The 22,295-nt window shown below is 34.6% G+C and overlaps 1 protein-coding gene across 1 annotated transcript in view; it reads left to right on the plus strand.

Moving 5' to 3' along the window:
• Positions 1-22,295, plus strand: part of MALRD1 (MAM and LDL receptor class A domain containing 1) — a 956,759-nt gene that overhangs the window by 813,286 nt on the left and 121,178 nt on the right. Inside the window, exon 36 of the mRNA XM_064284901.1 lies at positions 4,211-4,277. Coding sequence (XP_064140971.1) covers positions 4,211-4,277 — 67 coding nt within the window. The remainder of the gene's footprint in view (positions 1-4,210; positions 4,278-22,295) is intronic.

The following is a 22,295-nucleotide window of genomic DNA, read 5'->3' on the forward strand; positions in this document are numbered from 1 at the left end:
TTTGCCCACAAGCACAAGGTCAAAATAAACTAATGCAAGAGGGCAAATTCAGTGAGATACCACTGTGGCTAGGATTCCAGGGTACTTGTGTCAATTCTAGTATCACTCCCCCAGATTCCTAGGTCCCATCTGCCTTCTTATCTAACGGAAATACGTAGCCTCTTCACTATTAAGTTGTCACACCCTTTCCCCATTTCTTCTGATCCCTGGTCTTAAATTGTTTTAAGTAAATTAAAGACGAATTCATTTTATACTTCATCTTTCCTTCTTATGGATAAAGAACCTGTGTGTAAGGTGGGAATTTACAAAATCTTCTCACAGAGATAATCTGCTGATCTTCTGCCCCTTAATTAACCACCAGGATTTACTCCTTGCTCTGGTCAACACTTGTGTTCCTTCTGTTGAACTCCACTATCCATTGTAAGAAAATATATATTCAAGTCCCCACAGAGTCGTTCCGATGTAAAGTAAGCCTATGTCTTACTACCTGGAGTCAAAATAAATATTGAAGTCTCCAGAAAAAAAATTGCAGCTGTGTTATACTGCATGTGTTCCGATCCTCTGCAGTACCAAACTCTCTACCAGTTTTCCAATGAAACAAAACCCTTATTTGAGGAAGACTAAAATTGTACTAAAGACCAAAAATAGTTATAAAACTGTTTACTAACAAGGTTTGTAAGTATTATGCTCTATTTGTTTACATGTATTCTGGTGGGTTATTTTTAATCAGGAGTCCCTGGGTGGTGCAAATCGTTAACGTGCTTGGCTACTAACTGAAAGGTTGGAGGTTTGAGTCCACCTACAGGCACCTCAGAAGAAAGGCCTGGCAATCTACTTCCAAAAAGCCAGTCATTGGAAACAGTTTAACACACACAAGGTCACTATGAGTCAGAATCTACTCAACAGCATTTGTGTTTTTTTAGTCAAACCAGCTAATGTCTTGTTCATGAAGGAAATTTCATATCTGTTCTGTTTAGCTGTGCATACCCCCAATGCTTGAGAGGGGTAGCTATTTGTTCTCATCTTCAGCCCTCTATTCCACCATTGCAATTAGTTAAGTAGAGAGGAGTAACAGAGGCCAGGATGGGAAATATAATTCTGGAAAAGCAAATCGCTGAAAACTTTTGAAAACAAAAATGATACTAGACATATGGTGTATTTCAGTTGTGTTTATGAGATACAACCTCACTCCTTCTCTATTTCCTCTTTCCTAATGCCCCAGCCATCCCTTTCCTAGTGTTCACTGACTGGCTTAAAATCTGACTCTCCCCAGCCACCCTTTCTCCATAGTTTCCCTTCAGTGGACATTGCCTACATAGAAGTTCTGTTTTATCTCTTTACTTTTCTACTCTCCTTCATGATCATCATTCATTTCCTGCCTAACTGAATGGTTCACCTCTTTCTGCTAAGGTTAGTCTATTCCTGTAGAGGCACCTAACCTAGTGTTTTATACACAAAGGCTGCTCAATAAATACTTCTTAAATTGTTTTAAGGAAGAAGCCTGAAAAGTGAGGCTATCTGGAAAGGAGAGGAAGGAATCTGAAGAAAAGCCTTGGCTCTATATCTTTAGCCCATATTTCACAAGCAAATCCGGATGCCCACAGGACTCTTCCACTGTGATGTCCTTTGGGCACCTAAAACACACGGCATCACCTTTCCCTTTAAAATCTTCCCAACTCAATGAATGAAACCAGCAACTAGCCAGAGGCCCAGCCAGAAACCTGAACGTCTGCCTTGACTCTTCACCTAATCCCCAAGACCTTTTATCTGGACCATTCAAATATCTTTTAGATGTTCACAACTCTCCAACCTTCCTACCATAAGGAAAGAGGTAACTGTCATTTCTTCCCGAATTATTGTAAAAGACTCTTAACTGGGCTCCCAAATTTTAGCTTTGCCCCTTCTGTTGAGTTTACACACTGCAACCAGAATTATCTTTCCAAAGCACAAAGCATGCAACTTCCCCCTTCTTAAAATCCTGTCCACCTAGGATGAAATTTAAACTCCTCACTGAGCCTATGCGACCTGGCCCCTGTGGTCTCTGGCCATCTCTCATAGTCTCCTCACATGATGCCATTTACAACGCAGCCAGGCTGGACTTCCTTCAGTTCTTCAGATACAACACACCCCCTTCTCTGACCTCTGGGCCTTTGTGCTTACCTCCCGGCCTACCCACACACACATACTACCTTTCTTTATTCCCCAAATTTGACTTAGATGCTCCCTTCATCATTGATACAGCCATCCTAAATTATATCACTTTTCATACTGTATTTAAACGCTCTACTTACGTCTTTGCATCCTCCATGAAGCTGGAAGGTCAGTGAGAGCAGGGACCTTGCCTATATACCCTTTTTAAGCTGACATTTATTAAACATGTAATATAAACTGGGTGCTTTTCCAACATTCTCAACAATACTATGAAGTAAATAGTACTTTTTAGCCTTGTTTGACAGAGAGGAATCTGAGGCACTGAGGGATTAACTATCCAGTAGTAGACGGCTAATAAGTTGTGTTAAAATTCCGACTCAGGCAGTCTGGCTCCAGTGCCGACAGCCTTAACAACTATGTTAAGCTGCCTGTATTAATTATCATTACATTTCCAGTGCCTAGTTCAGTGCCAGACATTTCATAGGTGCTCAGAACAGATTTGTTGAATTACAAATAAACGGCAGTGGAAGTTTCTATCAGCTGTTTTACATATGATGGCTCAACAAGGGAGGGATAGTATCCTGCAAGAAAGGAGGTTTGAAAAAAAGCAACTTTGGTACGTAAGTGAAGAGGAAATTTGGCAGTCCTTAGGGGAGCAGGATTGTTTTAGGAAAGTATAAGTAGTCAGGCTATATGAACACACCATGAAAAGTCAGGAAGGCTAACCCCTACCACAATAAGAGCTAAGAGAAAATATATTTAGCTTCTTTTTAATCTGTAAGTAAACCCCCTTTGAGAACAAATGTTCATGCTAACCTAGAACTAGGAAACAACACAAATAGTGGAAAAGCAGGGCCAGGGGCAAGGAGGACAAACTCGAGCTAAGCTGACACCTGCCATGGATTCAGAGGTAGGACGCGTTCATGACCATCAGTGACTCATTTTTATCAAAAAGACAAGGCCACCCATACAAAGCGTTTGTCTGCCATGATACGTTTACTATGTGAAACCGAGGAAAAGAAAAAAGGGTCCCGTAAATAAAAAATCCAGTATAGCCACAAATATGCCATGCAGACTCATTCTAAAGAAGCATATTTTACGTGATCCTGTGGAGGAAAACATCTTCTCTTGTGGTAAACCATTCAGGCACGTGAAGGGAATGAACACATCCAGGGCTGCAGGGGTCACTGAGCCAAGTTTTCAGGGTGCGGGAGAGTAGCCTAGGAGAATTATTTTCGTTTTAGCATCTGGGAAGCAATTTACTTTCACAGATTAGATTTAATGCAATGAATAACATTAATAAGTCCTTCTGCTTTCTAATAATACTTTTACAGGCAATTTTTATTTTCTACTTTATTTAGTTTTATATTTTCAAAGTATCCCACAATGGAACATACATTAATTTGATAACTAGTAAAAATTATTTTACAAAAAAAAAAATAATTAGATGTCCTGAAATGCCCAAAGTGAAATATTTGGTTCTTTTCCCTTCTTCATTTCATTTTTAACTATTGTACAACTATATTATATATAACACAAACCCACTTGTAGAACTACCCCACAGGGTTTCCAAGGAGCAGCTGGTAGATTCAAACTGCCAACCTTTTGGTTAGCAGCCAAACTCTGAACCACTGTGCCACCAGGGCTCCATATACAACACAGCATTTATCAATTCAACATTTTTTATGTGTACAATTCAGTGACACCAATTACATCAATTATACTGTGCAACCATCACCAGTATCCTTTGCCAAAACTCAGTACCTCCTAAGCTATGACTCTCGCTTTCCCCCTCCTGATACAAACTGTGATATATACATAAAATGGAATATTACTCAGCCATAAAGAGAAATGAAGTCCTGTACCTGCTAAAACATGGACAAACCTTGAAAGCATAATGTGAATTAAGTCAGTCAGTCACCGAAGGACAAATATTATATAATCTCACTTATGTGAAATATCTAGAATAGGCAATGCATAAAGATGAAAGTCAATCTACAGAAATCAAAGTCTAGTAATATACATAATTAACTATGGTCTTTGTGTTGCTTCCTTTTAGAGTGCCCAGTAAATTACTGCAAAAATGGTGGAACGTGTGTAGTGGAGAAAAATGGCCCTATGTGTCGGTAAGGAGCATTATCTTTTTTTTTTTTTTTTTAAGTTTTTATTGTAGTTGGTGAGTATCAATGAATATGTGGTTTTTAAACAGTAGATAATGGCACTATTTATCTGTCTGAATAACGGAACCCTGGTGGCACAGTGGAAATGCTGGTGGTGCAGTGGTTAAGTGCTACAGCTTCTAGCCAAAAGGTCAGCAGTTCAAATCCACTAGGCACTCCTTGGAAACTCTATAGAGTAGTTCTACTCTGTCCTATAGGGAGGGTCATTATGAGTTGGAATGAACTTGAGGGCAACCGGTATAGTTTTTTTTTTTTTTTTGGTGGCACAGTGGTTAAGCATTTTGCTGCTAACCAAAAGGTTAGCAGTTCAAATCCACTAGCTGCTCCTTGGAAATCCTATGGGGCAGTTCTACTGTGTATTATAGGGTCACTGTGAGTCAGGATCAACTCAACGGCAACAGATTTAGTGTTTTTTGGGGGGGAGTGGGATTCTGAATAAGAGAAAGGAAGGTATAAGTATATTTCAGAAAAATATCAAATTAATATGATTTTGCATGTCTTTCAACATTTTCTATTATATGGGTTATATAGTCTTAATAATACTCATTATTCCTTGTTTTTAGTAATTATATCAGATTTTAAAGAGATATATCTATGATGTTGGTATCCTATGTCAGATGAATTTAGTGTCTATATTTTCTTCTTTTTATTTCAAATTCTATGTCTTTCTAACAACAAATAATAAATTAATTCATAAATAAGACTTTTTCTGGTTTATGAAATGGATGTTTGTGAAAAGCTAAAGTTAAGGTACAGATAAGGAATATATTTGCATGCTCAAAATAAGAATAAGCAAAAAGAGGCATTTTGATTTCTTTTGGGAATTATTTATATTGCATATCAAAGATCATTTGATTTTTTTCTCTCATCCTTAAGGGAATTGTGGAAAACATTTTCATAAACTCCAAAGGAAATGATGCATATTCCACTATTTTTGTGTTTATGGCTTTTTAATTTAGCAAACCCATGCATATCACTTTGCTTATTAGAGAAATGATTACAGGCTGATACTCAAGTTGTAACAAAACACACCTAAGTAACCAGCAACTACTGATTAACGTTGTTTAAATCCTTTTATCCTTTTGAGTCAACAGTTATATTTTAGGACAGCAGTTTATTCCTTAAAAAAAGCAAAATTAAAACAACAGCAAACATTTCATAGTAAGATATATTTAGGTATTGCTTTAACATTGTTGAAACTGAATTACTAATGAGTTTCTCAGTGTGTTTTTTTCCTCTCAAATACATTACATAATTTATTTTACGACATCTCAACAGAATTATAACTTTCCCTATATCTGTTTCCATGAAAATTAATTTATCATAAACTATTTACTTGATGGAAAAAAGTGTAATGTTAATTTGTAAAATCTCCTGAAATAAATTGAGACTAATGTCGTAAATAATATTTACTGAATGTCAACTGAATGCATAATGATATTGTCAACTGTTTACAGTAAGAAGGTGTGAATTTTTGTCCCCACTAGCCCTGATACTTCTGCCAGAAAGCTCCTGGACTTTACAGATAGCCTCAGCTGAGTAAGCAGGAAGCTTTGCATCCCTTGGCAAACTCCTTGCTGACTTAAATAAACTTTAAAAATTGAAATCCAGAAGGTGAAGTCCTAACGTTGCTTCTCCTGATGAGGAAATGCTGGAGCGGGGTGGGAGGGAGAGGGCGGCAGGAGGAGAGGTGATGGGAGGATTGTCTGGGAAACAGAATAAAGAAAGGAAATCAATGGGACAAAATATAGAAAGGAATTCACTAACAGGAGAGTTAATCAAATATTTTAATATGTTATCTTTGAAAATAAATAATATTTTTCAAATAGTCAAATAACGATTTCATCAGTGCAAACAAGTATGTCATATTGGGAATTAGTGTTATCTACTTTTTTTTTTACAACATAGGTATGAAAAATCACATATGAACTTTTTTAGTATTATAATATGGTAGTATCTTCATGTAAATATTTCTTTAAAACTGTGAACTGAAAAGGTAACATATGTGTGCTGGAATGTATTTTTTTTTAATCATATAGTAGTATATCAGCAAAAAGTAGAATTCTCTTTACACCCAACTTTTACTCTTTAATTGTGTGATTTGTATCTATTTTGATAGTTTTTCTTTCAAATTCACATGTACACAAAAACATATACTTTTTTTTTTTTACAGAAAAGTGAATTATACCTTATGTATTACTTTGCACCTTGATTTTTTTCTCTTTATCAAATATCACGGATATTCTTCCATGTTAGTACATATGAATCTAGATTCACCACTTACTGTATGGGTATTGGGTGAGTCCTTTGATATGCCTGTCATTCAGGTCCTTCCTCTGTGAAATGGAAATAACAATAGCACTTACCTCAACAGGTTGTTGTGAGGTCTAAAGGGATTAATACAAGTAAAATTTTATGCACGACAGAAAAAAAGAATTGCTTGGTCCTGCACCATTTTCATGATCCTTGGTACGTTTGAGTCCATTATTGTGGCTATTGTGTTAATCGATAAGGTTGCCATGAGTCAGAACCAACTCAATGATAACTAACAACAACAACATATGTAAAACACTCTGAACACTGCCTGACCCATAAAATATTGGAATTCTGTCGATATTATTATATTATTCTTTTTTATGCTGTATAATATACAGAGTCTATGTATGGATTTGTCAGAATTTAATGTCATACTAATGGTTGTTTAATTCTTGAATATTTGTTTTCACAAATAATCTTAAAATACTCATTCTTTACCCTAGTACAATTATTAATTTTAAGTCTAATACCTTATTGAAATACCAAATAGCAATGTAAATGATTTCTAATTAAAGCTAGTGTCAAATCAGAAAGTCAGTCTTCCAGTTCCTTTTTCACTTATGGGTAGTCTTTTTGGATTTCAGGTTAAATGATGACTTGGCTATACAAAACAAAGTGTTAGAGAACTAAAGCGCACTGTAGAAAGTCAGTGGCTTTACCTCAGCCATACCCTTTCTTTCCAACTCCCTCTCTGAGTGTGGAATTTGTGCATCTAGGAATATGAATCTGAGCCATGAAGACATAGAAATGCTCCAGAAAATAGCATAGGATTGGGACTTTATTGTCTTTGTCATCTGGGGATAGCCAAGGACAGAAGACCAAAGCCCATCTCTCATCCAAGCCCTTAGTGGACACAAAAATTTCATGATTTCTCGAGGGTGGGAAAGGGCTGTTACCAAAGCCTTTAGATTTCCTTTTGGCATGTAAGGTGCCTTAGGAAATGACCTCCAGGTGACACCTGTAAGATCTGTAAGAGGCTTCGTGAGAATGTCATTGGGTTTCTGGGATTTTATACCTATCCACGAAAAGAGAAACTACTATGAAAACTGGTTTGCCATTACTTGTGAAACACCAACAGTCTGACATGTTGTAGGGTTGAAGGAATAAACCATGAACCAAGACAGAGAAGTTATCCCTCACCTACGGAGGTTTGATTATGTTATTATTTTGACGTACCAATACGTCTATTAGGAAAACGAGATAAATCATAATAGCCTGAGCTGTGTAATAGAAATAGTTTATAAGAAAGAAAAGAAGTGTAATCAAGCCAGCAAAGGTAAAGAAGGAGAGAAATAGGAAGCAACATTTAATTAAAATATCTAGTAAAAAATTAAGTAGAAGGAATAAATCCAAGTATATCACAAATAACAGTAAATATGGAAATGAAGTCACACACACACATATGCAATTTACATTTTTATAAAACATATCTATATAGAATTATATGTATATTTATATATAATTTTGTATTTATATCTTTATATAACTTTAAGGAGTATCTCTAGAAGAAGAAAAACTAAAACAAAAGACAAAAAGATTTTGGCATATAAAATAAAAGAATAATAATCCTAATAATATCATAAAAACCAAAAAAATATATAAGCACATTAAAAAAAAAAAAGGATGTATGTTTTAACCAATTTTTTACTAGTTTTTTTTGTAAGTACAACTTGGAAAATTATTATCTTAAAAATGAAATAATAAAATATCATACATATTTTGTTACACAAAAGTTTGATAACATAATTAAAGACTAAAGCATAAAATACATTGAATTAGGATAAAAAACCTGGGGATAAAGGAAATCATACATGAATTTAATGAGTAAAAGGAACAATGTAAAATTTTTGACTGTTAAAAACTGTTTCATGTATTCTTTATTGGAAGATGATGGATATCTGATCACCATGATATTTAGATTTTAACGACTATATTTAAAAGTGTAGTGTAAGAGTCTTATTTACTGTAGCCTGGAGGCTGTCCCTTAGCAATTGTTTAATGTTAAAGTGGAAAAATTTTAATTTCTACTTAAAATGAAAGAGGCCATGAAGTTAAGGAAAAAAAAAAAAAAAACTCTTGGGGAATACGTGGGCAAAATTTTGAAGACCACATTCCTGGAAAATTAAGATCGCATTTTCAAGACCAGTACTTAATACATACCTCAAATTACTGGAACTTTTTTAATAGTTCTACTAACACCTGTCTTTACAATACAAAGTTTTGGAGTAACTAAAGGAGCACTGCAGAAAGGTGGTGGTGAATGAGCAAATGAATACAAATGAGTGAATGAATACAAATGGAAAGTTCTAAAATTTCAAGGAAAAGCATCAGTTGCTTTTAAATATGTTCTTAAATATATTGAGATATGAGCAAATGACCACTCCATAATCTTAAAATACCAATCACAAAGGGACTATTGAGCATCATTCATGTATTCAGCAAGAAGTATATTGAGGGAATATATGATGTGCCCATGATACTAAAAAGAAACTATTCTCCAGTTTACAAGACTAAATGGCTTAAAAAAAAAAAGTCATTGATTAGAGAAACTCCACTTTGCTACAATGACAGAAGAAGGAGCTCTTAAACTAGGAATCTCTTAAGTATCTCGAATCTCCAACCCTAGTCATGAAATGAAGGGATGAAGAGACAAATATAGTCTGCATCGATTCAAAGCCAGTATCGAAAAAAATTTTTTTGAACTGATGTACATTTGCTTGCCACTACCAAAAAAAAAAAAGGAAGAGAAAAAAAAAAAAAAAAACCTCTAAATTTCAACTAGAAATTGAATTAAGTATTGTTAAAGAAGCATTTTGGAATATAAAGAAAAAAAAACCTAATTGAAAATTTCAAAGTCTAATCATGAAAACATACAACAGTAAAAAAATAAAATAAGAACTGATTGAATCCAGAAAAAAATATTAAATTAAAAGTTACCCAAGGGAGAATAGATTCAGATGCAAATTTAATAAAGAATATTGAACAAAAGCAAGATAACAGCTAAGAGAATGAAACTGAGATAAAGAAGTAAAAAGAATCAGAAAGAAAGTGGTTGACATGGAAGATGAAGAACATACATATAATTGGACTCCCTATGGAGGAAAATAAAACAGCGTAACAGAACTAGTATTTAATCTAAGGAAACTTATCCAGAAAAAAAAAAATGTGAATCTACCTACTGGTACCTGGGGAAATGGACACAAAACCAAGAAATCCAAGACCTATCCTAGAAAAATTATTAGGCATTAAGATAAGGGAAAAAATCATCAGGGCCTCTAGGAAAAAAAAAGAATACAAGGATATGGGATTAGACTGGCATTAGACTTCCCAAACAAGGAAATAATGTAGCAGCATTTAAAAGAAAAATTCAAGAAAGTAAAGTGTGAACCAAGGAACATATATAGCCAAATAAGCTGTCCTTCTAGTATCAAGGCTATAGAAAATGAGCTTTTACTGAGAAATCCATGGGAAGGTGAGCTTAATTAGGGAAACTTTGGCAAAAGAACTCATGATAGAACAAGGATGAGGATAATGGGGAACAGTAATATATAAATTTGACATTGTCCAACAAATTAAAGGTAACACAACTTAAAAATGGTAGAAGATGGGAAAGGAGAGAGAAGAATACAATAAATTCATTGACTATTTTATCAGCAATAGATGGGAAACAAAGAATGTCATTAAAAACTGACAAACCAAATATTAAACAGTTAAATAAGAAATATAACAAAATGCATATAACAATTATAATGTAAAATAATTGACAAGTTGATATCAAACATATCTGTCACATCAATAAATGTGAATGCCTTTAATTCACCTATTTAAACATACATATGTGTTTGATCAGGTTTACAAAGCAAGATCCAATGATATGCTATATATAAGAAATGTGAACAAAACAAAATGATTCATAAATGTTAAAAAATAAAGTCACTGGGACAGATATACCAATCAAATAAAATCAGAGGTTGGAATTCTGATATTAGAACAAAGTAGAATTCAAGTCAGAAAGCATTATACATGATAAAGAACACCTTCAATGTTAAAATCCACATATAACAGTGAAGATAAACAGTCATGAATATTTATGGTCCAAACAACACAGCAGCTACCTTTGTAAAGCAGAAGGTAAAGGAGAAATAGTTAGAAACACACCAGTAATAGGAAATCTTAACATACAGTACAAGACAAGTGAACAGAAGGAAGTAAGGATATTAAATATCAACATTTGCACTGACAGGTTTAGTTGATAATATTTATTTCTTTCTAAATCTTTTTACTTTTAGAATAGTTTTGTTGTTGCTGCTATTTTTGTTAGATGCTGTCAAGTCAGTTTCCGTTCATAGCAATGCTATGTACAGCAGAATGAAACACTGCTAGGTCCTGCACCATCCTCACAATCATTTCTATGCGTGAGCCCATTGTTGCAGCCACTGTGTCAATCCATCTTATTAAGGGTCTTTCTCTTTTTCACTAGCCCTCGCTTTACCAAGCATGATGTTATTCTCCAGGGAATAATCTCTCCTGATAACATGTCCAAAGTATGTGAGACATAGTCTCGCCATCCTTGCTTCTAAGGAACATTCTGGTTGTACTTTTGCCAAGACAAATTTGTTCATTCTTTTGGCAGTCCATGGTATATTCAATATTCTTCTCTGACACCATAATTCAAAGGCATCAACTCTTCTTCAGTCTTCCTTATTCATCATCCTTCTTTCACATGCATATGAGGTAATTGAAAACACCATGACTTGGATCAGCCTCACCTTAGTCTTCAAGGTGACATCTTTGCTTTTCAACACTTTATAAAGGTCTTTTGCAGCAGATTTGCCCAGTGCAATGCATCTTTTGATTTCATGACTACTTCTTCTGTGGGTGGTTATGTGGATCCAAGTAAAATGAAATCCTTGACAACTTCAATCTTTTCTCCATTTATCATGATGTTGCTTATTGGTACAGTTGTGAGATTTTTGTTTTCTGTATGTTGAGGTGTAATCCATACTGAAGGCTGTGGTCTTTGATCTTAATCAGCAAGTGCTTCAAGTCCTCTTCACTTTCAGCAAGCAAGGTTGTCATCTGCATAATGCAGGTTGCTAATTCATCTTCCTCCAATCTTGATGCCCTGTTCTTGTTCATAGAGTCCAGCTTCTGGTATTATTTGCTTAGCACATAGATTGAATAGGTATGGTGAAAGGATACAACCTTGACTCACACCTTTCCTGACTTTAAACTATGCAGTGTCCCATTGTTCTATTCAAAAGACTACCTCTTGATCTATGTAACAGTTCCTCTTGAGCACAATTAAGTGTTCTGGAATTCCCATTCTTCACAATATTATCCATAATTTATTATGATCCATACTGTCAAATACTTTTGCATAGTCAATAAAACACAGAGCTATGGCTGTTAACCAAAAGACCAGCAGTTTGAATCCACCAGGTGCTCCTTGGAAACCCAGTGGGGCAGTTATACTCTGTCCTATAGGGTCGCTATGAGTCGGAATAGACTCGACAGCAACGGGTTTCGTTTTCGGGTTTTAAACATCTTTCTGGTATTCTTTGCTTTTAGCCAATACCCATCTGACATCAGCAATGATATCCCTGGTTCCATGTCCTCTTCTGAATCTGGCCTGAATTTCTGGCAGTTACCTCTTGATATACTGCTGAAGCCACTTTTGAATGATCTTCAGTAAAATTTTATTTGTGTGTGATATTGATATTGTTTGATAATTTTCATATTCAGTTAGATTACTTTTCTTGAGAATAGGCATAAATATGGATCTCTTCCAGTCGGTTGGCCAGGTAGCTGTTTTCCAAATTTTTTGGCATAGATAAATGAGTACCTCCAGTGCTGCATCCATTTGTTGAAACATCTCAGTTGATATTCCATCATTTCCTGGAGCCCTGTTTTTTGCCAATGCCTTCAATGAGGCTTGGACTTCTTCCTTCAGCATCATCAGTTCCTCATCGTAAGCCACCTCTGGAAATGGTTGAATGCTGACCAATTCTTTTTGGTATAGTAACTCTGTGTATTCCTCCCATCTTCTTCTAAAAAGAAGAAATATCTGTCAGTTTGTTGTACTCTGGGGGCTTGCATGTTGCTGTGATGCTGGAAGCTATGCCAACAGTATTCAAATGCCATCAGGGTCACCTGTGGCAGACAGGTTTCAGCTGAGCTTCCAGACTAAGACAGACTAGGAAGGAGGACCCGGTGGTCTACTTCTGAAAAGAATTAGCCAGTGAAAACCTTAGGAATAACAGCGGAACATTGTCTGATATAGTACCGGAAGATGAGCCCCTCAGGTTGGAGGCACTCAAAATACAACTGAAGAAGAGCTGCCTGCTCAAAGTAGAGTTGACCTTAATGACAAGGATGGAGTTGAGCTTTCAATGCTTTCATTTGCTGATGTGGCACAACTCAAAATGAGAAGAAACAGCTGCAAACATCCATTAATAATCGAAATGTGAAATGTATCAAGTATAAATCTAGGAAAATTGGAAATCATCAAAAATGAAATGGAACACATAAACATCAATATCCTAGGGATTAGTGAGCTGAAATGGACTGGTATTGGCCATTTTGAATCAGAGAATCATTTGATCTACTATGCCGGGAATGACAAATTAAAGAGGAACAGCATTGCATTCATCATCAAAAAGAACATTTGAAGATATATCCTGAAGTACAACGCTGTCAGTGATAGCATATCCATACAGCTACAAGGAATACCAGTTAATACGACTGTTATTCAAATTTACATACCAACCACTAAGGCCAAAGATGAAGAAATTAAAGATTTTTACCAGCTTTTGCAGCCCAAAATTGACCAAACATGCTATCAGGGTGCATTGATAATTACCAGTGATTGGAATGCGAAAGTTGCAGACAACAAAGTAGGATTGGTAGTTGAAAAATATGGCCTTGGTGATAGTAACGATGCTGGAGATCGCATGATAGAATTTTGCAAAACCAATGACTTCTTCACTGCACATACCTTTTTTCACCAACATAAAGGGTGACTATACCCATGGATCTTGACAGATGGAATACACAGGAATCAAATTGCCTACATATATGAAAACAGACAATGAAAAAGCTAAATATCATTAGTCAGAACAAGGTCAGAGGCCAACCGTGGAACAGACCATCAATTGCTCGTATGCAAGTTCAAGTTGAAACAAGAAAACTAGAACCAGTCCATGAAAGCCAAAGTATGACCTTGAGCATATCCCACTTGAATTTGGAGACCATTTCGAGAACAGATTTAATGCACTGAACACTAATGCCTGAAGACTAGATGAGTTGTGGAAGGACACCATGCATGAAGAAAGCAAGAGGTCATTGAAAAGATAGGAAACAAAGAAAAGACCATAATGGATGTCAGAAGAGACTCTGAAACTTGCTCTTGAATGCTGAGTAGCTAAAACGAAAGGCAGAAATGATGAAGTAAAAGAGCGGAACAGAAGATTTCAATGGGCAGCTTGAGAAGACAGAGTAAAGTATTATAATGACATGTGCAAAGACCCAGAGAAAGAAAAAGAAAAGGGACGAACACACTAAGCATTTCTCAAGCTGAAAGAACTAATGAAAAAAATTCAAGCCTCGAGTTGCAGTATTGAAGGATTCTATGGGGAAAATGTTAAATGACTCAGGAAGCATCAAAAGAATAGTTTTAGATTTACAGAAAAATAGTGAAGATAAAACAGAGTCTCCATACCCCACACAGTTTTGCCTGTTATTAACGTCTTATATTATTGGTACTTTTGTCACAATTAATGACTCATTATTCATCAAAAAATGAAGAGGTCTTCCAACCTGGAGATTAAAAAGGAAGAAACAAACAAAATCCTTCTATTAAACAACTTTCAGTGAAAAGAGTAATTCAAGCCAAAATTACAGAATTTCTAAAAAGTAATGATAATAAAAACCATAAGTATTTGAATCTCTGTCATATATCCAAAGTAGTGCTCAGAGGAAAATTCATAGTCTTAAGCAATTTTATTACAATAAAAAGAAAAGAATTAAAATAAATAAATAAATTTCCCCATATAAAAAGATAAAGAGCAACCAAGAAAATGCATATAAAGATAAAATTCAGTAAGGCCGGAGGATATAATATTTGCATTCAGAAATCAATAGTCTATCTGCACGGACAAAGCTATTTAAAAGAGAAATGGAAAATAATATCCCTACTTACAATAGTAACAGAGAAGATAGACTAGGAATAAACTTAATAAAATAAATGCAAAGCTTTTCTGATAAAAACAACCCTGAAAGACTTGAACAAATGGAAATGTATTTCTTTTTCATAGATAGATACCTCAACATCATAAAGTTATTAGTTTTTCCTAGATTAATCTATAAATTTAACACAATCCCAATTAAAAAAAAAAAAAAACACAACCTTTTTGTAGGATAACCAATTTGATATTAAAGTTCATCTGGAAAAACAAACATGAAATTATAGCTAGTAAAACACTGAAAAATACAAGCTATGTGGTGATACCCCTACTTGTACAAATAGAATAAAATTTTTATTATTAAACTATGTGGTACTGACCCATGAATACACATTGTAGACATTTCAGACTAGCAGGATAGAACAGAAAATCTAGAAATATGTCCAACTACATATGAAAATTTAGTAAATGAAAAAGCTGGCATCTCAAATCACTGGACAATGATGGGCTTTTTAAAAAGGAGTTTGGGGACAAGTAAAGTATTTGGAAAAAGATAAAATTAGAAGCATACCCCACACCATACGCACACAAAAATAAATTCCAGATGGATCAGAGTTCAGCGATAGATCATGTAAGTGGTAGAGGAACATATTTCTCTATATTCTGTACATAGGAAAGTTTTATCTTTAATGTCTCAAATTCTAATGCAATCTTGATATTACCCATTGCCGTTGAGTTGATTCAACTCATATTCATAATATTGATAAGAATATTGAGACATTTTACTGCATAAAAATTTGTTTTAAAATATTTTGCACAACAAGAAACATCATATTCAATATCAAAAGACAAATGACAAAGAGAAAATGCTTGCATCACAGATAAAGGGTAAATAACCCCAATACATAAAAAAAAACTATTTGAAAACAGAGGCAAAGCTCAAAAACTGTATGGAAAATAAATGGACAAAAGATTAATTTTAAAAATATAAAATATCCCTTAAACATATATAAAGAGGTTCAACCTCACTCATAGGAGAAAGTCAAAACCACACTAGCCTCTCAGATAAGAAAAATAACCTGTTGGCAAGACAGTGAACAAGTAGACATGCACACATTGCTGGTCGAAATGCAAATTGGTACAATTCTAACGGAGGTGAATTTGGCAAGGTTTTAACAGGACTATGGAGCCCTGGTGGTACAATGCTTAAGAGCTCAGCTGCTAACCAAAAGGTGGGCACTTGGAACCCACCAGCCACCCCTTGGAAACCCTATGGGGCAGTTATACTCTGTCCTAAAGGGTCGCTATGAGTCGGAATCGACTCGATGGCAGTGGGTTTTACACTGTTTATACATCTCCAACACTATGAGAATTCATGTGCTCAAGGTTATGCGCTATAACATTTTTATAATTTAAAAATATTGGAAACAATCTAACTGCTCATGTATATAGGAGAATGGTTGAATAAACAATGGTACATCCACAATACAGAACAGCTGGAATGTGAAGCAGTTAAGTAATGTCTCTTGGGGCAACTGGAGGAGCGGTGTTGCCTGGAGCAAGCTACAGGCAAGTGAAGAAATGTAGTTATACTCACCAGAACTGTTCTGTAGCTTTTCTTTCATTTGACTCAAATGTTAAAAAGAAAAATCTAAGTGCACATTAATAATTACTTATCAGGCACATGTTAAGAGTTTTATACGCTTTTGTTCTTAGTGTAAACCTGTAGAACTGATGATAATATTTCTAATTTGTAAGTTAAAAAGATGAGATTTGATGAAATTAAGCAATTTTCCCAGTCAAAAACCAAGAAAGTGGTAGAATCCAGACCGCAACTATGTCTCTGACCAAGGTTTATGCTCTTAGGTTCTCAACCACTGTGGTATGTTGATTATTTGGAGGTTTGACTAAATGGCTCATGGTTCTTAGATTGCATGATTCTATGAGTGCAGATTTGAATCAAATTCCAGAAGAAATTCTAGAACTAAGTTTTATTTTTATTTACTCACCAGTTGTTCTTTGATGTGTTGTACAATTTCATTCCTATGTTTGTCCTTTTACTCATTTACATTTTCCCACTTTGGCTGCCAGAAAAATTTTAGATTTATTTTATATGTCCCAGCTCACGTAGAGCCTCTTCTCTAGACCTCCTCATGACCCCACATGCATATGTTTATATGCTGTGTGGAATGTACAATACAGGACGAAGGTACTACTCTAAAAACAGATAAACATGCGTGCAAGCTCTACCGCTTGTTAACTACATGACATGGAATAAGTTGCCTACCTTCTCTCTAAGGAAGAGGAAGAAAAAGTTCTTTTGCTAAGAAACTAACATTCTCTGTGTGATGGAGCTTTGAACTGTAAGGGGGTTTTGTATTTCTAAAATGTATAATTCATAATTATTTTACTTAAGAATTTTCTTTTAATTTTGTATCTAAGTGGGAAGCACTAGTAACCTGTTTTCCAGTTTCTTATTCAGCATTATCTAAATCGTCTCCACAGCAACCAGCAATAGTTCTTCACAAGTTTGAATACTGAATTAATCATCAAAATATAAGATCATAGCCTCTGCTGTTTTTTCAAACATAGTATTCAGGTGCTAAAGACTAAAATATATATTCATAACACCTGAATGTTTGGCAAATTAAAAAAAAAAATCCTTATTCCAAGATTTCAAAAAATCAATTTATAGAGGAGGATATTTTGATGTCTTTTGTGTAGTAAGCTTGAGAGGCCATGCAAGTCTGTTTTTTAAAATCTAATACACAGAACAGACGATAATGTAGGAAAATAGAAATTACCAAAATTAGTCAAGAAGAGGAAGAGAGGCTGAATAGATTAACTGACAGAGTAGAAATTTAGAAATCAAAGATCTCTCTGTCCCAAAAATGTAAATGTATGCCTATCAAAAAACTGAAAACATTTTCCATTAAAGCCAGGAATAAGAAGAGGAGACATACTAGCACTGGAATTATTCTACTTGCTTGGGCATTTTAGCCAATGGGAGAAGCAAAAAGAAATGAGTTGAACATATTGAAAAAGAAGAAACACCATATAATTGCAGATATTATCAGCTTAGGAAATCCAAGCAAATTAACTGTAATACTATTAGAATAATCAAAGGTTTCAGCAAGGTAGATAGATACAAAATAAATATGCAGGACTTGATAAATTTCCTTTAAAAAAAAATCAGTATTAATAACAATTAGACAAGATAATTGGAAGAGTGCACCATTCTGAAATAGTAACAAATACTATAACATATATTATAAATATAATATAAAATATTATAACATATACAGGCCTACACATAACAAGATCTGCATAAAAAAAAAATCTAAAAATCTCGAATGAAAGAATACTCAAAGAAGGCCTGAATAAATGGAGAGAAAAAAATAATAAATGAACTTATCTCTTTCTATAATTAACAATTTTCAATATTATTCAAATGTCTATTAATCAGAGAACATATTTTGTTTTCTTTTCTTTTAATAAATGATCAGATTTTAGTGTTTACCTGGAAAAATAAATATAAAATTTAAAAACAAAATTAAGAAGGGGTGTTTACTGTACTTAAAATTAAACCATGCTATAAAGTCACATTAATGAATAGTACTATGGAGTTGCAACAGGAGTAAACAGACTTCTGATGAGAAAGTATGATTTGGACTGTGTAATAATTGGTATTACAACAATTGGTTGTAAATTTTTATTGACACTATATAAAGAGAATTAATTTCAGAATTATTAAAGCTCTAAACAGGTAAAAAAAAATCTCTAAAAGTTCTTAGAGAAAATGTAAAGGAATTTTCAAAAATTATCTTCAAGTAGGGAGGTCACTTCTAAGCTTGGTAGTCATAAAGGAAAAGATAAACAGATTTGAAAATTTGACCACATGGATGGTTCTTAACAAAATTAAAACTTCAGCGTGATGAAACAAACCATAAACAAAATTCAAAGACAAATAGCAGAGCTAGAAGAAATCTATGTCATGTATACTACAGATGGGGATTAGCTATGATATATAAAGGGCTCCCTCAAAGCAATAAAAATCATGCAATAGATACCTAAAAAAAAAACAAAAAAACAGATACCTAGATAAGAGTTATTTACAAAAGAATATAAATGGTCAACACACAGGTGAAAAAAAATTCAATCACTTTAATGAGTGCAAAGTAAACCACTGATACCCCATTTTTACCTGTCAAAGTGACAAAAAATGGTTAAATAATACTCATTACTTATGAGACTATAGAGACACAGTCCTTATATACAGGTTGTGAGACTATAACTCGCATGTTTTGGAAACTAAATATTCAACATTTAGGGGAAGAAATGCAGGAAAGACAAAGTGGCAGTATCCATCCAAATTTTTAATATAAATGCTTTAACTCAATGATCTCAATCCTAGGAACCCAGTCTACTGATATATTAGCAAAAAATATAAGCATAAACATGTTCATTTTAGAGTTTTGTAGTAGCACCATATTGAAAACAAACAAGTGTTAAAACAATGGAATGGAATACTATGTAACCATTTTTAAATGGAAGATATAAATTTCGATAGAGAAAAGTATCTACTTTATATTTTTAGATGAAAAGGGAAAATCCTAAACTAATATGCGTATTAAGGTCTGATTTTGGCAGGCGGGGGGAGAAGTGTATGAATGTGTGTATGCAAAAGCAAAAACAAAAATCTGGCAGGATACACATCAAATTATTAAAAGTAAATTCTATGGCTTGAGATTGTCTTTGGGGGAAGGGCTATTTCATATTTTATGTATGCATTTTTATTTTACCAAGTACTTCTTTTGTAATTATAAAAAAGTATTTTAAAAGCAGTTATTATACTTAAAAAATCTCTAACAGTAACAGGCAGTGCAACCTGGCAGCTTTTATCAAAGGGTCTTCAGGACGAATGTGCCTGTCCCTCGGTTTTCGTTCCCTGTTGTCAGAAAGCATTACGCACTTGCAGTCTGGGGCAAAGAGCCCAGCAAACAAGACAGACCAGGCATTTGATTGAAGACGAAGCCAGCAACAGCTCTCACCAAGCCTTCCTCCCTGCCTCACTCTCAAAGCTGAAAGCTGCTCCGATCAGATATGCCAAAAGAGTCATGAAAATGAAAAACACAGTAATACCTAATTTTCCTTCTCTGCCCCTTTTGCAGAAAGAAAGCCTCTGGATGCATTTGTACACTTCGCTGGTAAATTGTTATTTGGCTTCCCATGGTAGCCGTATGCTTTTTTTGCAGCTGAAAACTGCATTGCCTTGACAGTCTGATATAAGTGCCTCTTGAATGACCTGTTGACTCATCCAGGGAGGGCATTCTCTAAGGAAGCACATGGCCCAGATTTAGTTCACTGGTCATTGCTGACAGGGATTTGTGATCCAGATATTTTCTAAAGTCTCTGGTATGACCTGACTGTTAAGTAGATATTTCTTTCCTTCTAGAAGAAAAGTGGTGGGTTATTTCAGGGGCAGTATCTAATGCCAAAGGACTTGCTTTAAAAGAGAGAACAAGAGATAGCTGTCTATATATTATAAGAATCAGGGACTTCAGAAAGTTAACTACTTCACTGAATCTCAGATAGCTGCAGAGGAAAATGTCTCACTTGATGTACACAGTTTTTACTTAATCACCCAGCATGTGCACACTGGAGCCTTAATGGGGTAGCAGTTGATTGAAAATGACATCTTTTCTTTCCTTGCTATGTCTGATGTGTGTCTATGTGTCTAAAGTATTCTATTGAGTGGGAGACAGTGAAACAGCCAGTAGAGGCGCTCAGAGACCTGGGCTTCTAAGAAAGCTGACACAAAGTCATTCCTCAGACTGAATTTCACAATTTCCCAAACCAGGCTCCCTAGTGGCACTGGAACGGCAGGCTATCCCGCGCTGCCCTGATCCTACATAGCTTTTCTTCCTGCTCAGCCAGCAGGAGTTTAACTATGTCGGAGGAGAGTCTTTTATGCTGTTGCTAGGTGGCTGATCTCCGCCTTTAAGGAAGCAAAATCTAGCAAATGAGGTAGAACTTTTTGAACTTATCCCTCTTACTAGTAAAGTGTTGACAGATCTAAGTACTTCAATGCATTTTAATTTAGAAACCCCACGGGACTTTTCTTATCCTCTAAAAGCCCCCAGTTTATATTAGCCATTGCCTTAATCTGCTGTCCAGCTGTAACTTAGAGATGTACATCTTCCCTGTGTATTCTTTATAGAAAGCTTTAGTTTATTTTCCTTATTTTCACCAGGAGGAAGAAGGAGGTAATGAAAACGGTTTACGTTCCCAAATTTAGGATTAAACTATGATTATACATGATCAATGTTTAGAATTATATAAGATATAAATCTATAGGTTCATATTATCCTGTATGTCCATTTACAATGTATGGAAAAATAAACAATTGTGAGGGGCACATAATTAAAACTGGAAAATGTAAAACATAATACATGATTATGGGGTTGATAGGACTTCTACTTGCTTTTTTATTTCCTGTGTGTGAGGTAGTGATTGATCACACAAATGCATTGGAGCAAATATTTCAGGAGCATCAAGAAAAAAAGAGAAAGTATGCATTTTTGTGTTAAATAAAAAATGTATTCTTTTATGTTTGTTGCTTACGGATCCAGAAAGAAAACTTATAACTTCACAGGAAGTCTTTTCTTTTTTGTGCCACCAACCAACTACTAATATTAAGGACTAAAATGGTATACTTTCTGAAGTATCGAGAATTCTAATTCTGGAATAAGAACATTTTTCTAATAGTTAAATTTTTATTTTGTAGATAAAAATAGAAACCCTTGTTTTCTTCTTAGAGTGTCAGAAGAAGAATATGTTAATTTTGAATAAAGACTTCGGTAATAGCAAAATAAAGCTTTACATAAATCATTCTTTTCCATTTGTTGGAATTAAAAATACTATTTTAAGAATTTCCTCTGTGTCAATGTAGATTACAGTGCATTTTCTTTTGCTATTGCTACATGGATTTTAAGATACTGAGTGAATATAATTTATATCCACAAAAAGGTATATGTTGAGAATTAATATATAACATATTCTTTTTATAGTTTTTTTTAACTCATTAGGATAAATCACCCTACTGAGCAAATATATATGCATACAGACTAGTACAAAAAAAAAAAAACCTATTGCCATCAAGTTGATTCTGACTCACAGTGACCCTGTAATACAGAGTAGAACTGCCACATAGGGATTCCAAGGAGAGCCTGGTAGATTCCAACTGCTGACCTTTTGGTTAGCAACTGTTGCACTTAACCACTACACCACCAGGGTTTCCATACTGACTAGTACTCACCTATATTTCTTTGTTATTATAACAAAATGTCACAACATATAAAATGAATTAGTCATTCACTGAATATCAAGCATATGGGGTTCAGAAGAAGAAACACTAGACTTAGAAAATCTGCCTTGACTACATGTGACTTCTGTATAAAAGCAT

The sequence above is a fragment of the Loxodonta africana genome, chromosome 4 (assembly GCF_030014295.1).
Source record: "Loxodonta africana isolate mLoxAfr1 chromosome 4, mLoxAfr1.hap2, whole genome shotgun sequence".
Classification (NCBI taxonomy): Eukaryota; Metazoa; Chordata; class Mammalia; order Proboscidea; family Elephantidae; genus Loxodonta; species Loxodonta africana.